Below are 19,302 nucleotides of genomic sequence, written 5' to 3'. Positions count from 1 at the left end.
CGACAATTCAGTGGCGCTTTCCAAACTGAAAATCTGTGTAATACCGACGCGACATTGTTTAACCGGACTTAACTGCTTCTATTTGCACGAAACTTTAAATTTATTTGAATTATAAAGCTCCCTTAAAGATAAACGATGCTTTGTTATGGTGTTGCGGGCGTCGCATGAGTAACAAGAGAACGCTAAGTTCGATTTTCTCGACTATCAGATACCCGTTACGCAGCTAGTGAACGTGCGAAAAACTAATTTCAAAAGACATATCGATCTAATTTTTCAAAATTGTGGTCGTGACAGTTCTTTGAATCACTAGAATCTGCATGCTAATATCAACTTTCATGCTTCTATAGTTTCCGAAATCACGCCGTTTGTACGGGCAGACTTACTGAGGGGCAGGAGCAAATGGATTCGGCTAGTGATCCTGATCGGAAGTAATACTCTAAGGTTTTCAAGGAATCTAGAATGCCCATCACACTACTAGTCCCATGAGAGTATCAAGCGACACTCTCTGCATCCGAACAGAAGCCAGTCGTCGGAAATTGTTCAATCTCTTTCTTTCTTTTCCTAATGCCCCTTGGGAGATAAACTAATAGCAACAGATTCTCCTTGTTTGCAGTGTATTAGCGCATTATAGTCTGCGCCCAGAATCGGCTATATACCACCTGCTTGTTCTACTTTGTCGAAATCAGTTGATGTTTCGCGACTGCTGCGGTTTCGTGTGCCGAAATGGATCTCCAGAGTGTCCTGGAGAAATGCGGTAACTTTGGCCCCTATCAAATCCTCCTGCTGGGTCTCTTTGGATACACGAACATTGTGTCCTCGCTGCACTACTTTTCCCAGACCATCATTAGTTTCACGCCTTCGCACAGGTGAGAAGGGAATTCCAAGATAAAAAATTATGAAACTTGGCGTAGAATTTATTTAATGTATAGGCGGCCTTTAAACGTTTAAAAACTATTAAACAAGTGCGTTGTTTTACCAGATCCGTTTAGACAAGTGCTGCGTGTCACACAACGTTATATATTAAATTTGGAAAGATTATAGAGTTCCTTCCATTTTAGATGTTCTCAACCAAAGGACTTTCAACCGAATTCCATGTCCCTGCTGTCCTGCAGTGTGATCCAAATCGATGAAAATCTGACCTCTTTTCGGGATTCCAAGTGCACCTCCTGGGACTTCGAAAAGGAAAGCAATTACGAGAGTGTTACCACAGAGGTCTGTTTCAGCCCAAAAGTAGAAAACGCATTTTATAATTTTATAATCAACACTATCGTGCGAAATATTGAACACAGCTCGAGTGGGTCTGCGACGATGCCTACAAACTGGCAGTGGGTCAGTCCTTCTTCTTCATTGGTTCCGCCCTGGGAAGCATATTCTTCGGATACTTGGCCGATCGCATAGGACGACTTCCTGCCTGCGTTCTGTCGACCTTAACAGGAGCCTCTGGAGATTTCTTCACCTCCTTCGTGGGAAGTCTGCCCTGGTTCTCGTTCACCCGGTTTATATCTGGTCTGTCTATGGACACCCAGTATGTCCTGATGTACATTTTGGGTATGTACACTCAACTTTTATCGTTCATTAGTTAGAATAACTCCACGTCTTTTGCAGTTTTCGAGTACTTGAGTCCAAAACACCGCACCTTTGGGCTCAACATCATCTTGGGTGTCTTCTATTGCGTTGGGCTAATGATATCGCCCTGGATAGCAATTTGGTTGGGCAACTGGCGGCGTTACCTCTGGGCTGCATCACTTCCGGCGCTTGGAATGCTACTATTCCCCGTGTTTCTCCATGAGAGCGCCGAGTGGCTGTTGACAAAGGGAAAGTTCGAGAAGGCAGTTAAAAGTCTTCGAGGCGTGGCCAAGTTCAATGGACGAGAAGTTAATGACTCTGTTTTCGATGAGTTCGTTAAGCACTACCGCGAAAAGCTAAACAACTCGCAGAATAAATCTTCGGATACCTTTATGGGTATGTTGAGGACTCCAAGACTGAGGAAGTTTACCATTATTCTATTGATCAAATCGTGAGTTAGAATGATACCGACATATATTCAACATGTTCAACATTCTGTTCTGTTATTTCAGAATGATCATTACAATTGCATTCGACATCCTGAGTCGCAATGTTGAAGGCGTGGGCATTTCGCCGTTCAAGCTCTTTTCCTACTCTGGATTCTGTTACCTGCCTGCCGGTCTGACCATTATCCTATTCCAGAACAAAATCGGGCGGAAGGGCATGGCCTGCGCCTCTCTGCTTATGGGTGCCATTATCACGGCGGCCACTGGTTACTTGGTGGCCACCCTGGATCCAGCAGACTATTCCGTACTTTTGGGATTTATGGTCAGTCTGGGAAGATATGGCGCAGTGGTGGCCTACGACGCTGAGGCCCAGTATGCAGCTGAAATTATTCCAACCAGTGTCAAGGGACGAGGAGTGGCCAACATCCATGTGGTGGGCAATGCCTTCGCGTTCTTCAGCTCCTACATCATCTACTTGGGGACTTTTTACAAGCCACTGCCATCTCTTCTGATCAGCTTTGTTTTACTGATCGGCGCTTGTTTGTGCCTGGCTCTCCCGGAGACTTTGCACAAGTAAGTCTTCTACATTTTGAATACATTCAATTAGTAAAATATACAAATAATACAAAACTTAAATATTTTTTGCAGAAATCTTCCGCAGAATCTCGAGGAGGGCGAAATATTTGCAAAAGGCGAGAAATGGTATTTCTTTCCCTGCTTTTCACGCAGGCAGGAAACCCATAAATCTGCGTCTCAAATGGAGTCATCCGACAATATTACCAATTAGTTTTAAGTTTTTATTCAAAATACAAATACAGACTACAATTACTATCAAAGCATGTTTACTGGGTTCTTACTTTTATTTACAGTACTTAAAAAGCTATATCTTAACAATAATTACTTATTATATGGCTTCGGACACTCGTAAACGTTACCAATTTCATCATATTCTGGTTTCATTTCTGCAACTGAGATCTTCGTAGTCCCAGACCCAGGCATCTATTTCTCTTGATGCCTTTTTGTTTGGCCTGTTTACACTTAATTAGCTTCTGTCAGAACTTGTCGTAGTTCCGTAGTTCATTACAAAAAAAGCTTTAAAATTTTAAATTAACGTGGTATAGCGTTGTATAGAAAGCGATTGGTTCCTTGTTTTTTACGACTTCGAAACGTTGCTATGGAAACAAGTTACACCCCACGGATAGTTTATATACAGACTATAAAATATCTATTATACGTGTCTAGCAGATTTTACTTTGATGTATTCATCCCGCTCGAGGGCTGCAGTTAGTTTATAAATATAGAAAGGAGAAGTCAGAATGAATAGCATCTCATCTATTGCACAATTGAATTGATGTTTCCAAATCAAGTGTAAGCACTTAAATGTCTCCAACAGAACATTAAACGACACCAACGAGACTTTGTTTGGGCAGATTAGCCAGATTATATTTGCCAGACAGCTCTATTTTACTGGACCATAGAACACCCATTGAGATAAGTAAGGGCAAACTTATGTTGTGCCCCGTTGTCACATTAGCAATCGGCCCATGGGTCTAGAAAGAATCTCTCCACACGCCACACAGACGCCAGACGTCGGAAATGCTTCAAAAGCTATATTTCTTCCTCATGTCCCGTTGTGAGATAAACTAGCACCAGATATTACGTGTTTGCGGAGTATTAGCCATATATCCGGGGTTCCAGAATGGTGTGTACACCATATATACCAGCTGCTCGCCCCCTTCGCTGGCATCAGTCGGTGGTCTGCGATCAGGGCAGTTTCTTGTGCCGCAATGGATCTGCAACGTGTCCTGGAGAAGTGTGGCAACTTCGGCCCCTACCAAATCCTGCTCCTTGGACTCTATGGATACACTAATATAGTGTCCTCGTTCCACTACTTTTCGCAGACTCTGATTAGTTTCACGCCCTCGTACAGGTGAGCATTCGAAATGGGATTTTCCACAATATAAAACTAAACGGGATTTCATTATAAAAGTATATGTTTAATATATATTTCAAAGTTGTCAATTGTGGTAATAGCTGTTTTATATGTAATTTTTCGAATCAGTTCTTCAAATCAAATAATAACATGTACGAATTAAATATAATCTAAACCGAGACCATATCCAATTTCACAATACACGAAATAGCTTCTCTATATACTCGCCTTAAATATTCCCACTCTTTTTATTTCAGATGTTCAGCGCCAGTAGAAGAATATTCACAAAATTTCACTGAACGGTTTTCCTGCAGTGTCATCCAGTATGATGAAGATCGGTCCTCTTTTCGGGATTCCAAGTGCACCTCCTGGGACTTCGAAAAGGAAAGCAACTACGAGAGTGTTACCACAGAGGTATGTTTCAGCCCAAAAGTAGAAAACGCATTTTATAATTTTATAATCAACACTATCGTGCGAAATATTGAACACAGCTCGAGTGGGTCTGCGACGATGCCTACAAACTGGCAGTGGGTCAGTCCTTCTTCTTCATTGGTTCCGCCCTGGGAAGCATATTCTTCGGATACTTGGCCGATCGCATAGGACGACTTCCTGCCTGCGTTCTGTCGACCTTAACAGGAGCCTCTGGAGACTTCTTCACCTCCTTCGTGGGAAGTCTGCCCTGGTTCTCGTTCACCCGGTTTATATCTGGTCTGTCTTCGGACACCCAGTATGTCCTGATGTACATTTTGGGTAAGTTTATATGAAGTATATAGGTTTATTACACCATATTCAACACCATTAATTTTCAGTTTTCGAGTACTTGAGTCCACAACACCGCACCTTTGGTCTGAATATCATCATGGGTGTTTTCTACTCAATAGGCCTAATGATCTCGCCCTGGATAGCAATTTGGTTGGGCAACTGGCGCAGTTACCTGTGGGCGGCTTCCCTTCCAGCTCTAGGAATGTTAATTTTTCCTTTATTCCTCCACGAAAGCGTCGAGTGGCTACTAACGAAAGGAAAATTCGACAAGGCGGTTAGCAACCTTAAAAGTGTCGCCAAATTTAATAGACGCCAAGTAGAGGACTCTGTTTTCGATGAATTCATCAAACATTATCGAGAGAAGTTGAATAGTACCCAAAAAAAATCCTCAGACACCTTTATGGGTATGTTGAGGACTTCAAGACTGCGAAAGTTTACCATTATTCTATTGATTAAATCGTGAGTTGAAACGAAGTAAAATAATTTAAAGATACTAAGCCTTATACACTCTTTCAGAATGATCATTACAATTGCATTCGACATCCTGAGTCGCAATGTTGAGGGCGTGGGCATTTCGCCGTTCAAACTCTTCTCCTACTCAGGATTCGTCGTCCTTCCTGGTGGTCTCACCATTATCCTGTTCCAGAACAAGATTGGACGAAAGGGCATGGCCTGCGCCTCGCTTCTTGTAGGTGCCTTCATCACGGCGACCACCGGTTACCTAGTGGGCACTCTAGACCCTGCGAACTACTCCGTACTCCTCGGGTTCATGGTGTGCTTGGCAAGATACGGAGCGGTTGTTGCCTACGATGCGGAGGCCCAGTACGCGGCGGAGATTATTCCAACCAGTGTTCGAGGACGAGGAGTGGCCAACATCCATGTGGTGGGCAATGCCTTCGCGTTCTTCAGCTCCTATATCATCTACTTGGGAACTTACTACAAGCCATTGCCGTCACTCTTGATCAGCTTCCTCCTCATTATTGGCGCTTGCTTGTGTCTAACTCTCCCAGAAACCTTACACAAGTAAGTCGTTGATACTTATCCCATCAATTTATAAATAATAATAATTATTTTATCCTGCAGGCAACTCCCACAAACCTTAGAGGAGGGCGAGGCATTCGGCAAGGGCGAGAAATGGTACTTTTTCCCCTGCTTTTCACGAAATAGGCAGTCGAATAAATCCGCATCTCAGTTGGAGTCAGCCAACGAAATTAAAGAGTAGTTATAGTGAATGTAATAAGAATATAATAAATGCTAATACCAAAGAGTACAGACTAATAACAAAACCTGTGTACAAGTCTCTTAATTTGTATGGGTGGTTACTAAGACAATAATCTCAGGCTTTATTACCTCTGATAATACAAAAAGTATCTGAGTATCTGATTTCATCATAGACTGATCGCATTTCAGAACTCAGATATTTTAATCCCAAGCTCAGACATTTACTAAGTAGCGTAGTGCCCAGTTACTCTCTTATTCGGTTCGTTAACACTTAATTAGCTTTTGTCTAGGACATGATTTATATAGATCACGCCGATGGTTCCGGAACTTTTACTAGCCGGCGAGATAAGCTAAGTATAACAGTATTTTGAAGAAGCTTTGTTTGGCGCCTGCGAGAAGTAGACCTGTAATCTATACTATATATAATCTATATCTCTAAAGTGTTCAGCCACAAACAACGAATCCGTCCGCATACGAGTAAGTCCGGTAAATCCCCCCATTAAAAAAGACTCCATTTCAGGCGTGACTTACAGCACGACAGTGGCTAATCCATCATAAATCTAAGACAAAGTCAACAAACGGAAAGAAGCCGAATTTTTCGAGAAAGTCCGTCACTTGACCAAGTTAAATGGCTGATAAGCAAAGGAAATCGCATTTCACAAAGCCTTATTTACTTGGAATCCAGAAACCAAGGTCAATACATGATACAAGATGATACATGACCAGTTTGCTAAACCGTGTGTTAATACAGTTTGTGTTCATCCACATTTAATCATTATAACATCAATTTTTGTTAGGTAAACAAATAACTTCTGTTTAGGGTGTTCGTTCACCTGTTCCGTAGACTGTTTGCTCTGGTCTCAGCATCTTATCATAGGCACACACCCCAAAAGCGAGAGATTGCCTATCCCAATCTCTGTGGTACTAATTACCCGTCCTAATCAGCGACAACGCCTATATCTTTATACTATATAAGGCAGCTGCCGATCCTAGTGGGCGTCAAAACACTGCGCATACAGGCAGAATGTAGTTGACTCGTTGCTGGGAAGATTCACATAAACAAAATAAAGTCAGTTAGAAATTACTACCCAAGTACGGTTCCTAAAAGAGATCACTATGGATTTCGACCGCGTACTTGAGAAGTGTGGAAACTTCGGAAGATTTCAGTTTGTTATTCTAATTCTCTACGGCTACACGAACATTCTCAGCTCGTTGCATTATTTCTCACAGACCCTTATTACTTTTACACCTGAGCACTGGTAAGTTAGTAAATTAGAGAGCAGTTGAATAAAAAATATTCTAAATTCTATGCTAAAAGAAAAAATCTGTTTCTGAATATTTCCCGATCCGTTGTTAAAACGTGTAACAAGCTCTAAGGAAATAATTTCAAAATAATGACCATTTTCATTTGTTGTTTTGTATTTTTTAATATAAATATTAAATATTATAATAAATATTATATTAATATAACTGAAATCACCTACTTAAAAATCCAATTAAATTAATTTGTTCCAATCCCCAAGGTGTTCCCACGATGACCTAATGGGCTTGGGTGCCGCGGAGCTGCGAGCCATTTACTCCAACGTTTCGCACTCCTCCTGCACTCTTCTCTCCGACGTGGTCAATGGAACGGGAGTGGCCTCTGATGAGTCCTGTCAAGACTGGATCTTCGAGCGGGAGAACGGCTACGAGAGCCTAACCACGGAACTGAAGTGGGTCTGCGACAAATCGCATCAGCCGGCGGTGGGCCAATCCTTCTTCTTCCTGGGCTCGGTGGTGGGCACCATTTCCTTCGGGTTTCTATCTGACCATATTGGAAGATTGCCGGCCATGCTGATGGCGACTTTATCCGGTGCAACTGGAGACTTTATTACCTCGTTTGTGCACACGCTACCCTGGTTCGCCTTCTCAAGATTTGTGTCAGGACTATCCACGGATACCATGTACTACCTAATGTACATCTTGGGTAGGTGATTTGACATTCAGCAGCTATGCAATCCAAAATAACCGATTCATTTTCCAATAGTCTTCGAGTACCTGAGTCCCAAACGTCGCACCTTTGGTCTGAACATCATCCTGGCTGTATTCTACTGCTTTGGACTGATGACCTCGCCCTGGATCGCCATGTGGATTGGCAACTGGCGTCGCTACCTCTGGCTGGCATCTCTTCCAGCCCTGGGAGTCCTCATTTATCCTCTCCTGATCTGCGAAAGTGCCCAGTGGCTGCTGACCAAGAAGAAGTACGATGAGGCGGTGGCCTGTCTGAAAAAAGTGGCCAAGTTTAATGGCCGTCAAGTTGAGGACTCAGTGTTTGATGAGTTCGTAAAGCATTATCGCGAGAAGATGAACGAGGAGAGCAAGCTGAACAAGCAAATGGATACTTTCCTAGGAATGTTCAAGACTCCCAGACTGCGCCGCTTTACCACCACATTGCTGGTTAAATCGTAGGTCTATTGTGTTGCTTCTATGAGATACAAATTGCATACGTCATGTTTTTAGGGTCATTATCACGCTTTCCTACGACGTGATCAACAGGAACATGGAAGGCCTGGGCTCCTCGCCCTTTAAGCTCTTCTCACTCACCTCCAGTGTTTACCTGCCAGCTGGATTCACCATCTTACTGCTCCAGAACAAGATTGGGCGAAAGGGCATGGCATGCGGAGCTCTGCTGGTGGGAGCCATCACAACCGCGGCAACTGGATTCCTGATCGCGGTATTGGATCCCAATGAGAATGCTGTTCTGCTGGCACTAATGGTGGGTCTGGGACGCTTTGGCACAACTGTTTCCTATGATGCGGAGATCCAGTACGCAGCGGAGATCATTCCGACCAGTGTGCGTGGACAGGCGGTGTCCAACATCCATGTGGTGGGATTGGCCTCCAGCTCGCTGGCCTTCTATGTGATCTACCTGGCCCAGTACTACAAGCCGCTCCCCTCGATCTTCATTAGCGTTCTGATGTTCCTGGGTGCGCTTCTCTGCCTGAGCCTTCCCGAAACTCTTCACAAGTAAGTGAACAATGCAGCTAAAGGATATTGGACAATTGGTTTCATTACTTTGTGACTCATTCACATTTTTCCCTTATCAATTTTAGAAAACTACCCGAAACCCTGGCCGACGGAGAGCGCTTCGCCATGAACGAGAGCTGCCTGTACTTCCCATGCTTACACAAACGCCGCGAAAGTCTGACCGAGCATGCGGACCAAAAGTCTGAACCCTAGAGAACGATGCACCTGATAGCTGACTACTGTTTAACCTGCTAGCCACTCAACCTGATGATGGGGCAACGAAATGCTGACCCCCGTAACCGAATGGTCTGATAGTTATTACTCATGTGAAGGATGCATAGTAATTAAACCAAAACCGTTGTATAGAATACACTTATCTAATCCTATATATCCAAAACAGAACTGGTATACATTTATGACGCACTCCTTTTTTCACAATAAATATACACATATATAAAAAACGTAATGAGTTGATAGCTTACTTTAATCTTAATTATAAATCAACACTGTCAGAAATTAAAATATTAGGGAGTACTTATAAAAGTCGACTAACTCATGGAAAAATATTATCCAAATTTTATATCTTTAATTTCATTTGTAAATACCAATTTAATTTCATTAAATATTTAATACTATTGTCCCGTTACTAGTAGAGTAAAAGGGAATACTAGATTCGTTGAAAAGTTTGTAACAGGCAGAAGGAAGCGTTTCCGACCATATAAAGTATATATATTCTTGATCAGGATCAATAGCAGAGTCGATATGGCCATGTCCGTCTGTCTGTCTGTCCGTCCGTATGAACGTGGAGATCTCAGGAACTATAAATGCTAGAAAGTTGAGATTCGGCGTGCAGACTCCAGAGACATGGACGCAGCGCAAGTTTGTTGACCACCGTGTTGCCATGCCCCTCTAACGCCCAAAAAACTCACTCCCACACTTTTGAAAACTGTTTTTATATTTTTTCATTTTTTGTTAGCTATGTAAATTTCTATCGATTTGCAAAAAAACTTGTTGCCACGCCCACCCCATCGTAGAGTATGGTACCAATATTGCCGATATTGAAGCCGGCGGAAAATACCACAAAAGTCGTCATAGATTGATTTTCATTTGTATATTTTATAAGTGGTTGTCTAACTTTAAATAATTATTATCAGTTTGCTTGATGGCTCTCATTTGCTTAAAGATCAAAATCCAAAATAGAACATTCAGTTACTGGCCTAAGTAGTATCGCACTTATGTACATGTAGGTATGAAAAACTCTTACGATAAGTATTCAATTGGTTTAAGTTAAGTGATTTTGTGCCGCTTAAGTGTTAACTATACGATTCCATTTTTATACACAATCAGCATTTTGGAAAAACAGCAATTTTCGACAGAGTAAAATGTACAACTAAGCCCTAAGGTGACTACCAGCTAAAGTAGATATATACGTATATATAAAATTATAAGGGTACACTCTATATAAGAAAAGGCTTCTGCATACTGAGCACAAATGTTGCAGGCACCCAACCGGCCATCGAATCGAGTTAGTCTGGATCGCAGCCAGGATCCCTACGGCCTGGGGTCTTAGGATCTAGGCGAAATTGGTTAGCTAAACTACGAACTACTGAGGACGGGGTGGCGCCCCTCAGTGCTTGGCGTCCTTCAGGGCCTGCTCCTCGTGATCGGCGTCGATCAAGGACTGCTTGCGCTTCCCGTTCGAGCAGGACTCCATCTGCATCTGCTTGGCGTCGATCAGGGAGTGCTTCCGCTTGTACTTCTCCAGCTCGGAATCGGACTCCTCGTCATCGTGCTTGTTGTGCAGGCACGGGAAGTCAAACATGCGCTCGCCCTTTCCGAACACCTCACCCTCTTCGATGGTTGTGGGCAGGCTCCTGCAAGAACAATTTGGGCATTGGTAAAATATGCACTTTATCAACTTACTAATTATCAAAATTATAAAGGCAAAAAGACCTTCGATGAGTTTTTAAAAAGTTCATTGCGATTGCAAAAGGACAATTTACTTTATAAATATCTAACTTTACGCAAAGTTACAATTCAATTCTTTGTCTCTCAAAATAAGAGCCAGTCATCGATTAGATGTGCTAATTAGAATGCAGCTTTATGGAGTCTTGATTAATGATAAATGTTGGAAAGCAAAATGATAGATTCTAAAATCATTTATCAAATTTGAAGAGCTCATCATTTACTTAACGTGGTGCATTTTTTGGTTCAAATAATTCTTTCGACTAAGCAATTTGTCGGTCAATCAAATTCGTGTCATTGCTAACCTGTTTAGCGTCTCCGGCAGCAGCAGGCAAACAAAGGAGCCTGCGAAGAACAGGACACCCAGGATGATCGAGGGCGCCGCCTTGAAGAAGGTGCCCAGCCAGAGGATGTAGGGCGCCAGGAAGGAGGCCGCGAATCCGGCCACGTGAACTGCGGCCACGCCCTGACCCCGCACGCAGGTGGGGATCAGCTCGGTGGCGTACTGAGATCCGCTCTCGTAGGAGATGGCCACTCCGAAACGGGCGGCGATGGTCAGACAGGCCAGCAGAATGGCATTGTGGTTGTGCTGCTGGTACGCGATCGCGATGCCGGCGGCGGCGGTGAAGAGTCCGCCCACCAGCAAGGATCCCGAGGCCATGCCTTTGCGACCAATGCGATCCTGCAGCAGGACCAGCAGGATACTCGAGGGCAGCACTGCCAAGGCACTCAGCGAGAACATGATGAAGGGGGATATGCCCATGCCCTCCACGTTTCGGGAGACGGCATCGTAGCACAGGGTGATCACCATGCTGTGGATGAGAGAAATAACAGAGTGGTATAAATAAACGACGTCTTTGATAAGGAGTTTTAACTATAGCTCGAAAATAATCAAATGAAAATAATTGTCCTATGCTAAATTCAGTTCTGCGAAACTCACCTCTTGAAGAACAGGATGAGTGTGTTCTTGCGCATGCGTGGCGTTCTAAACATGTCCAGCAGAGTGGCCTGCTTCTTGTCATCGCCACCCAGCATTTCGTGGGTCATTTGGCAGTGGCGCCGGAACTCGTCGAAGTCCGCCTGGCTCACCCGGCATCCATTGAACTTGGCCACCCGCTTCAGCCTCACGATGGCCCCGTCGATGTCGTTCCTGGTGACCAACCACTGGGCACTCTCCTGCACCACAAAGTAGTAGAGCACCACCAGCAGAATGGGCAGCGAGGTGCAGGCCAGGTAGATCTGCCAGTGACCCACCAAAACTGCCAGCCATGGAGTGAAAACCAGGCCCAGGCAATAGAACAGACCCACGGCCATGTTGAGACCCAGGGTTCTCATGCTGGGTCGGATATATTCGAGCACTATTCGGGAGAAAGTAAATCATTCGGAAGGTCAGTCAATCGTTACAGATGTCAAGATATACCATTTTGAGCACGTCTTGCGCGTAATCATTACAAATATTGTATATTCGAACTTTAAGGGAACTTATGGCAAAGGAACCTGCTTATCAGTACTTAATAACAATAGTCTACTGGCCCATTATATATATTTTTGCTTACCTATAATGTACATCAGGTAGAAGTTAGTGTCGGCTGCCAGGCCAGAAATAAAACGACAGAGCGTGAATGTGGCCACGCTCTTCGTGAAAATGGTGGAGAAGTCCCCGGCAAAGCCGCAGAAGTTGGACAAGATTAGGGCGGGAACGCGGCCAATCTTATCGGAGAGCAGGCCGTAGAAAAGTGTGCCCACCACGGAGCCAATAAAGAACAGCGACTGGCCAATACGTGCCTTGTACGCCGAGTCGCAGACCCAGTTCAGCTAAATACAATACAATCGTTAGATTTTATATCCAGCTTTATTGGTCGTCAGTAGACCAGACTTACCTCTGTGTTCATGCTTCTGTAGCCGAAGTCATAGTTGTAGATCCACTTCTCGCAGGGCTTGCTGCTAACGGTGGCATTGCGGCCATTGATGTCCTCCAATCGGGTGCACGAGGGATTCTCGAACTGGGCATAGATCTCCCCGATCTCCTTATATGTCATATTCACAAGTTTGTCATGATAGCACCAATGATCTGGCACAAAACTAATGACAGTCTGCGTAAAGTAATGCTGAAATTCCAAGAAATTCAGTCAATCCAGTTGACACTATAGCATGGAAATCCAGAACTCACCATCGATACGATGATATTGATGAACCCGAAGAGGGCGAGTATCATGAACTGGTAGCGATTGAAGTCGCCACATTTGGCCAGAATCTGATCGAAGTCCATGTTGTATGAGTGTGATTGGAGCCTAGTAAGTTGGGTTCAGTGTGGGTATTGTGTTTGTACTATAGATGGTTGAGCCTTGGTTCTATGAACGCTGATTTGTTTGGGAAAGGAGGCGAGCCCAATTGCCAGCGGAGTTCACATGTGATGTATCACAATTTATTGTTAGTTGTCAAAATTGTTCCTTTGGTTTTGGTCTGAAACGAGAGGCGTTTTTCAGTAATTAGTCAATGAACTTTAGTCAATGAACTTTTCTAAGAATACATTTGGATAAGATTATCTTTTCGGACCATATATCAAAGTAAACAGAAAACAAATAAATTAAATAAATATTTTCACAAGCAGAGGCACACTTCATTTCAGTAAACATTTTCATTGTATAAATTGTAAAGTATTTTAGGAAACTTTTGTTCGCAACTAATATAAAAATACTTCAGCGGAGTTCACAACGCAGGTACAAATAACTTTTGGTAACAAAGTCGTGGAATTTGCCCATATTAATGGGCAACAATCTGGCGCAAATAACCCCCCTTTTCTTATCAACCCCGGACCGACGAGATTTTATGGCTCTAATTTTATTATTGTCTAGCCACGTTCTGTCATCAAATCCCGTTTGCTTTTCCCCGCTAATTGTTTTTAAATAATTGTAATAGGCAAATAAATGGATTCACTTAGCACGTTGGGCGCAGTTTAGCGAGAAAATCGATTAGAAAACAACATTTCCACTCGAAGCTGACCATATTGAACATGATTCGCCAGCCCAGATAAGCAATTGACTACCGTTGAGCACTCCACTCCGTGGAGCGTGGAGCGAAGATAACTGCGATCAGACTTTGGCCAAACATCGTTCGGCGTGTTGGACGAGCCGAAATTAAGGTCACCAGAGCGGGTTCCACAGCCAGTTACATGGACTTATCGCTGGCAAAATATTTATATTTATATAGGCGTTCATTTAGATAAAACCCGAAAAAGTGCTAGTTGGAGGCCTGACTAATGCGAGGGCCATAACTCCGCCCGGCGGAGACTGTTGTCAAGTACGAGAACGAGAATCGACTTTCAATGGGGACCGAGCACGTGCGGATGACGATTCAGACCTCGTACTGCCCGACTGGATTTCTCCGAATGGTTTTTGCTCTTGGAGTTGGACACTCGACAACGGCGTGCCAGATCCGGCACTAGTGATTTACATCTTGGCGAAATAAATAAATAATTTGTGGATCGCTCATGCATTTTTGGGGTGAGTGCAACTGGTTTTCCCTTGGTTTTCCACTCTAAGAACCACTTTTTGTAAGTTTTGTAAATCGGATCCAAGGTTCCTTCTAATTACACATTTTACACAAGATCTGTCGTGTTGCGAAACTTGTGAAGGCCGAACCAGAATAATTTTTATACACTCTGAAGTTATGGCTTACACAGTCAAGAAAGGGAATCTAAATCTGTTTAATTAGCTCACTTTTAGAATTTGGATTTATTGCTTTTATAGTGCTATTTACCTTTTGCTTTTATATATGTGGAAAGTGAAAACTCTGGCCACAATTTTGTTTACGAACAAGTCAACAAAACAGATAAGGCGAAACAAAGAATAAATTGAGCAATTTCTGCAGCGTAGAAACAAGATGTTTTCTGCGACGCACCGCAAACAAAATTTCCCGAGAGCAATTAGTGCAGGGATATACAATGTCGGTATGTTATTGTTGATGTCTTTCCAAATATTTTCTATATTTCAAAGTTCAACGGCTCTGTCACAGAAACGCACACGCGGCCAATAAAAAATGAAAATGCTTTTGCAGCCCGATTTTCAGAGGAAGGCAAATATTTATCTGTTTGGATATTCACGAAAACAAACGCGCACGCTCAACTGGATTTGAATGAAATGTAGAAATACGATGAGTGCTTTTCCGTTAAATGCCTTGGTTAGTGCGCTTGTCGGAACCGTTTAGGCCCGTTGGGACGAGCTGGCCAAGAGCGATGGGTGCGATGTGTATCCGCCGAACGCTCCTCACAAACTGAGCTGCCAAACGCCGACGATTGTTTATTAAAAACGCCAAACAGCTGTTCTGCTCGCGCAGCAACGGCGACGGCAGCAGCAGCGGCAGTGGCGGCAGTGGCGACGGCCAATCGAACTCGACTCAACAGGCGGACCAGAAAACAGGTCATAATTAAATCCAAAACCTGTGAAAAATAAACACAGCGCCCAGCTCGTCCAGCTCGCCAAGCTCGAGTTTTGTGATTTGATTTTTTGGGGGCTTTTACGAGCGACCACACGGCGTATACTTGATTGGATTCGATACGATTTCATTTGATTTACATCCCCATACTCCACCCTTGTGATCGGATGGCCATGCTAATTCCCAAAACAAACTCCCCTCGGTATAATTTTTGATAAACTTGCCCTATAAAGAAATGGTTGTGCCGCAATTCAGCGCTAAAAATATCACTGTAAGGGGAAATTCTTTGCTGATTCACTCTATTACGATTATTTTGCTAATTATTCATTAAACTCGTAGCATTGGCGCTGATGTTGCAATATGTTTTGATTATACGATCTTTTGGGGTCGCTTTCTTTTTACTTTATCTTGCATACATTCGTTATTTTGATACTTTTTTGTTTTCAGGATTTAAGAAGAGTCATAACAGCACAGATACGGGCCTGTTGCCATTTTTTAACTTTTACGAGGGCTCACGTAGAATTTATATTTTAGCAAAGATTATCATTTCAATTCGAGGACCAAGAATCAAATCAAAGGAACACCAGCCGTGCTTGGCATAAACTGGCCAGGTATGAAAGTCGTGAGCCCTTTAACTGGGATCTAGCTTATCTGAATCTATTGAGAGCACTGCAACTAGAATTTGTAAAAATCATAATGTGATTAATCAAAATTCTTCGGCAATTAGTAGACGACAGTTTATAACACACTTGAGGCCTACTGGTAGCTAAAGGTGAGTGAGCAGTGAGCCATAAATAAATATCAATTTGTTGGCAACACTAATCAGAAATCAAAGCTCATGGCTAATGCTCCAATGCAATTAAAACCCAATCAAGTGGGTAAGGCGAGTACAAGGCATACGGCCCACCAACCGCTGATTAGATAATGCCCAATTTCAGACGTTGTACACTCAAGTAGTCGACTTCCATGTGCTAACGAGTTAGGTGCCGTAAAATCGAGGTGCGTAGCCAAAATAAAAACTCAATGCCACAACACGAAATGCGGGTTCGATCATATCGCACTTTCCCCCAACCAAAAAAAGGCAAACACGTGCTGGCTTGCTCTTTTTGATCTTGGCCAACTGTACTTGCCAGATGTATGATCTTTCAAAAGATCCGGAAAATGTGCACGGCTCTTGCAAATATTTGCATTTTCATGCCATTTTCTTTGTCTGACTGCCCGACTGTCTGACAAAGAAACAAAGAAAGTACAGGGCTCCATTGGCCCTTTTCAAAGCAACCGAATACAAAGCATTACTCATCGCGCATACGCCCTGTTACCCGACCATCCAGCCGGGTTTTCACTGGATTAGGTGACTAAGCTGCATTTATATGCTGCCCGGCAGATCCTCTTATACTCTTTGGCCAACTTTAGCACCTACTTGAAAAACAAACAATAAAAACGCGAAAGAAGCGAATATCAAATCAAGAGGCGTTAACACATCAGGGGCGAGAATTACGAACGCCGTCTTTGGGACTGTATTAATTGGTTGGGCCAATATCAACAGCACCTAGATTATGCTTATGCAAAGGTGTTCGGCTAAAAGGAATTTAACTAAAAGTATATTTGCGCAAAAGGTTTAATACGCGCCTTATAACAAGGCAAACAAAGGAGATTTTGGTGTCTGCCTTTCAGCTTGCTCAAGAAATATATTCTGGTCGCTTTCTTTTCCGAAGAATATTAAATTTATATATTGCAATTTTAAAGTCGCTTAAAACACGCTCTTGACTATCAAATGCATCGTATGCATAAATAACTCTGCAATTTCTGAACTATAATTCAAACTCCTTTCGTTAGTTTTAGTAACTGAATATCAATTTTTTATAGTTTTCACTGTTCATTTCCTTCGGTTGGGTCCTTGAACCGTTCGAATTTTGTGGTTTACTTCGGAGGTTTTATTTTAGCACGCAAGCCCGAACTTCCCTGGTACCATAAACTATTGTTGAGTCTGGTTTCGTTCACACACACTTGCGAAATGTTTCGAAAATTGATTTTATAATAATAGACATCAGATATTGAACTTACTAATTAGGCAGTTTTGTATACAGTTTCACGCATTTTACGCGACGCATCGATTTTTCCCGAGTTCTTCCGCGGATCCTGAGCGACTTTCCCTCTCTCTCTCACCCACACTCAGCGATCAGCTGCTGGGGCCTCGCTCGCGATCTTTTGCTGCTGCTCGCGTGACAATTGGATTCGCTTTGACTTCAAGTTCACAGCATGTTGTCGGTTATAAATGCTTTCGCGTGCCAGCAAAGTTTCGCTGCCAACTGTAAGCTGCAGCTGAAAATGAGTGCCGTATTCTTGGTTCTGCCCTCTCTTTCCACCACGCCATTGCTCTCTCGCTCTCCCTTTTTTCAAATAAAGAATGCACTTTATCCCTTTCACTCGAGTTTCCCCATTCCACGCGGAATGAAATTTGGGTACCGACTTCTTTATTGAGCTATTCAAGCCGTAATAAAGTTCAATAGCTTTTTATACACTGAAGAAAATAAGTTATGCCCCTCTCTCGCACCAAATAGAAATCCATCTCTCTCGTTTTACACAGACTAAAAGTTTACGATTGCTCATGAAATAAGCAAGCTGCAATATAATTTGTATAGCTAAGACAGAATATAACATATTTAATATAGAATAAGCTATATTCAAACTACCTTCCATGTTTTTTTCACTGCGTACCCATCCAAGTTCATCAACTTTAGTTTAAAAACGCCGTCCACCATCCACCGCATATCGAATTTCCCTTCTGCGAACCTTTAATTGATTCGAATGTTTGCTATAGTTTGCTGCTGATTAAGCTTTAATGACACAATTTCTTTTGTTTGCCGGGCAATCAACAATTATATTTCCATGAATGCCGATATAAATACACACACAAAACTGTTGGCTTCAATTGGAGTGCTTGGCGACACAAACACGCCAGTGAGAAACGCCTCTATAAAAAAGTATTTTAATGGGTTAACAATTAGGGGAAGATTGTTGGATGGGATTTACTCGAATGCGGGAGAAAAAGAAGAACAAAAAATGAATTTGAAGAAACGATCTGGCGTTTCTTTGTATGGAATATCTTTATATCCCACAACTACGTCGCAGAATCGGATTAAAGTTTTAGTGAGCTGGCAAACAGCTCTGAGTAATACGACCTCTTTTTTTAAATGAACCAAAAAATTTAAAGGCCAGATAGAGCATTATTCTTGTTATAGCCGCAAACCGGAACCATTTTTCCGAAAGTTCGAAAGCGTGGCGATCCTAGGAAGGGGTAAGGGAAGCCCTCAGGTCCGAGATCCGAGTGATAAGGCGAGATCGCCACCGAGAACACGTTCTCCCCCACTGATAAAGCTCGCTCTCTCTGCGCTCCACTCACTCTTTGAGTTGGCCATCCGATCCGGACTGGTTTGTGTCAGTTGTAACCAATTATGAGCACGGGCTCAGCTCCCATACCCATTCCCATTCCCATTTCCATTCGCATTCGGATTCGGATTCGCATTCGCAACTCGTACAATCGGCCGTGGGGCAATGCGGCGTATGCTCAACAAATGGCGTCAGCAGTTTTTCTTCATGAAATTACGAAATTACCATTACCCCGAAATAAAACGCCACTTCAAGCACAAAGTGTCGTTAATCCAGCCCTCCATAAATACCAAATGGGTGGTTCCTCTCGGCACTCTATTATATACAGTCTAAACATGTTCATGCTGCTCCCTCGTTGTTATAGTTAGGCGATAAAGCTCGAATGATACCCAGGGTTCTTAACAAAAAAACATGAAATTCTAGACTGAGAACGCGATGGCAGGGCATGTAATGGAACAAAGTCAGGGGAAAACCTTGATGGTTATCTTATCAACCGTTTTACTACTGTCATTGATTTAATTTTAATAGTTTTACTATGTATTTATACCTCAATATTTTGAATATGTATTACTTTCTTCG

General features: G+C 42.9%; 4 protein-coding genes across 5 annotated transcripts; 3 read left to right on the top strand and 1 right to left on the bottom strand.

Moving 5' to 3' along the window:
* The first annotated feature begins 677 nt into the window (after positions 1 to 677).
* On the top strand, positions 678 to 2,842 carry LOC122619510 (organic cation transporter protein-like). Its single transcript, XM_043796492.1, has 6 exons — positions 678 to 866; positions 1,059 to 1,212; positions 1,290 to 1,548; positions 1,606 to 2,017; positions 2,079 to 2,585; positions 2,661 to 2,842. Exons 1-6 carry the CDS (start codon positions 724 to 726, stop codon positions 2,797 to 2,799), a joined length of 1,614 nt encoding a protein of 537 aa, XP_043652427.1. The 5' UTR covers positions 678 to 723; the 3' UTR covers positions 2,800 to 2,842.
* Positions 2,843 to 3,753: 911 nt separating this feature from the next.
* Positions 3,754 to 5,993, top strand: LOC122619509 (organic cation transporter protein). The gene is made up of 6 exons (XM_043796491.1): positions 3,754 to 3,942; positions 4,203 to 4,359; positions 4,437 to 4,695; positions 4,755 to 5,166; positions 5,224 to 5,730; positions 5,791 to 5,993. The coding sequence occupies exons 1-6, from the start codon at positions 3,800 to 3,802 to the stop codon at positions 5,927 to 5,929; spliced, it is 1,617 nt and encodes a 538-aa protein (XP_043652426.1). The 5' UTR covers positions 3,754 to 3,799; the 3' UTR covers positions 5,930 to 5,993.
* Positions 5,994 to 6,943: 950 nt separating this feature from the next.
* LOC122619507 (organic cation transporter-like protein) lies at positions 6,944 to 9,400 on the top strand. The gene is made up of 5 exons (XM_043796488.1): positions 6,944 to 7,187; positions 7,452 to 7,894; positions 7,955 to 8,372; positions 8,428 to 8,934; positions 9,021 to 9,400. The coding sequence occupies exons 1-5, from the start codon at positions 7,045 to 7,047 to the stop codon at positions 9,145 to 9,147; spliced, it is 1,638 nt and encodes a 545-aa protein (XP_043652423.1). The 5' UTR covers positions 6,944 to 7,044; the 3' UTR covers positions 9,148 to 9,400.
* Positions 9,401 to 10,030: 630 nt separating this feature from the next.
* On the bottom strand, positions 10,031 to 17,572 carry LOC122619372 (organic cation transporter protein). 2 transcript variants are annotated; one of them, XM_043796271.1, is made up of 7 exons: positions 17,398 to 17,572; positions 13,070 to 13,362; positions 12,780 to 13,007; positions 12,456 to 12,714; positions 11,840 to 12,257; positions 11,205 to 11,711; positions 10,031 to 10,808 (listed from the first exon to the last, which is right to left on the bottom strand). In XM_043796271.1, the coding sequence occupies exons 2-7, from the start codon at positions 13,166 to 13,168 to the stop codon at positions 10,562 to 10,564; spliced, it is 1,758 nt and encodes a 585-aa protein (XP_043652206.1). In that variant the 5' UTR covers positions 13,169 to 13,362; positions 17,398 to 17,572; the 3' UTR covers positions 10,031 to 10,561. The 2 variants fall into 2 exon arrangements, with proteins under 2 accessions (XP_043652206.1, XP_043652205.1); XM_043796270.1 differs by lacking the exon at positions 17,398 to 17,572 and adding an exon at positions 14,659 to 15,173.
* Between the last annotated feature and the right edge of the window lie 1,730 nt (positions 17,573 to 19,302).

The sequence above is a fragment of the Drosophila teissieri genome, chromosome 3R, assembly GCF_016746235.2.
Source record: "Drosophila teissieri strain GT53w chromosome 3R, Prin_Dtei_1.1, whole genome shotgun sequence".
NCBI lineage: Eukaryota > Metazoa > Arthropoda > Insecta > Diptera > Drosophilidae > Drosophila > Drosophila teissieri.
Note: the sequence above shows the minus strand (reverse complement) of the source record. Positions and strands in the feature narration are given on the sequence as shown.

What these genes read in the sequence shown, in the direction of transcription:
- LOC122619510 (XM_043796492.1), top strand. Translation starts at nt 724, where the DNA reads ATGGATCTCCAGAGTGTCCTGGAGAAATGCGGTAACTTTGGCCCCTAT. An exon ending in AGTTTCACGCCTTCGCACAG is followed by an intron (nt 867 to 1,058) that starts GTGAGAAGGGAA and finishes CTTCCATTTTAG; the next exon opens with ATGTTCTCAACCAAAGGACT. An exon ending in TGTCCTGATGTACATTTTGG is followed by an intron (nt 1,549 to 1,605) that starts GTATGTACACTC and finishes CGTCTTTTGCAG; the next exon opens with TTTTCGAGTACTTGAGTCCA.
- LOC122619509 (XM_043796491.1), top strand. Translation starts at nt 3,800, where the DNA reads ATGGATCTGCAACGTGTCCTGGAGAAGTGTGGCAACTTCGGCCCCTAC. An exon ending in ATTATTCTATTGATTAAATC is followed by an intron (nt 5,167 to 5,223) that starts GTGAGTTGAAAC and finishes ACACTCTTTCAG; the next exon opens with AATGATCATTACAATTGCAT. An exon ending in CTCCCAGAAACCTTACACAA is followed by an intron (nt 5,731 to 5,790) that starts GTAAGTCGTTGA and finishes TTTATCCTGCAG; the next exon opens with GCAACTCCCACAAACCTTAG.
- LOC122619507 (XM_043796488.1), top strand. Translation starts at nt 7,045, where the DNA reads ATGGATTTCGACCGCGTACTTGAGAAGTGTGGAAACTTCGGAAGATTT. An exon ending in ACTTTTACACCTGAGCACTG is followed by an intron (nt 7,188 to 7,451) that starts GTAAGTTAGTAA and finishes CCAATCCCCAAG; the next exon opens with GTGTTCCCACGATGACCTAA. An exon ending in CTTCCCGAAACTCTTCACAA is followed by an intron (nt 8,935 to 9,020) that starts GTAAGTGAACAA and finishes TATCAATTTTAG; the next exon opens with AAAACTACCCGAAACCCTGG.
- LOC122619372 (XM_043796271.1), bottom strand. Translation starts at nt 13,168, where the DNA reads ATGGACTTCGATCAGATTCTGGCCAAATGTGGCGACTTCAATCGCTAC. An exon ending in ACAGAAGCATGAACACAGAG is followed by an intron (nt 12,715 to 12,779) that starts GTAAGTCTGGTC and finishes TATTGTATTTAG; the next exon opens with CTGAACTGGGTCTGCGACTC. An exon ending in CTACCTGATGTACATTATAG is followed by an intron (nt 12,258 to 12,455) that starts GTAAGCAAAAAT and finishes TCTCCCGAATAG; the next exon opens with TGCTCGAATATATCCGACCC.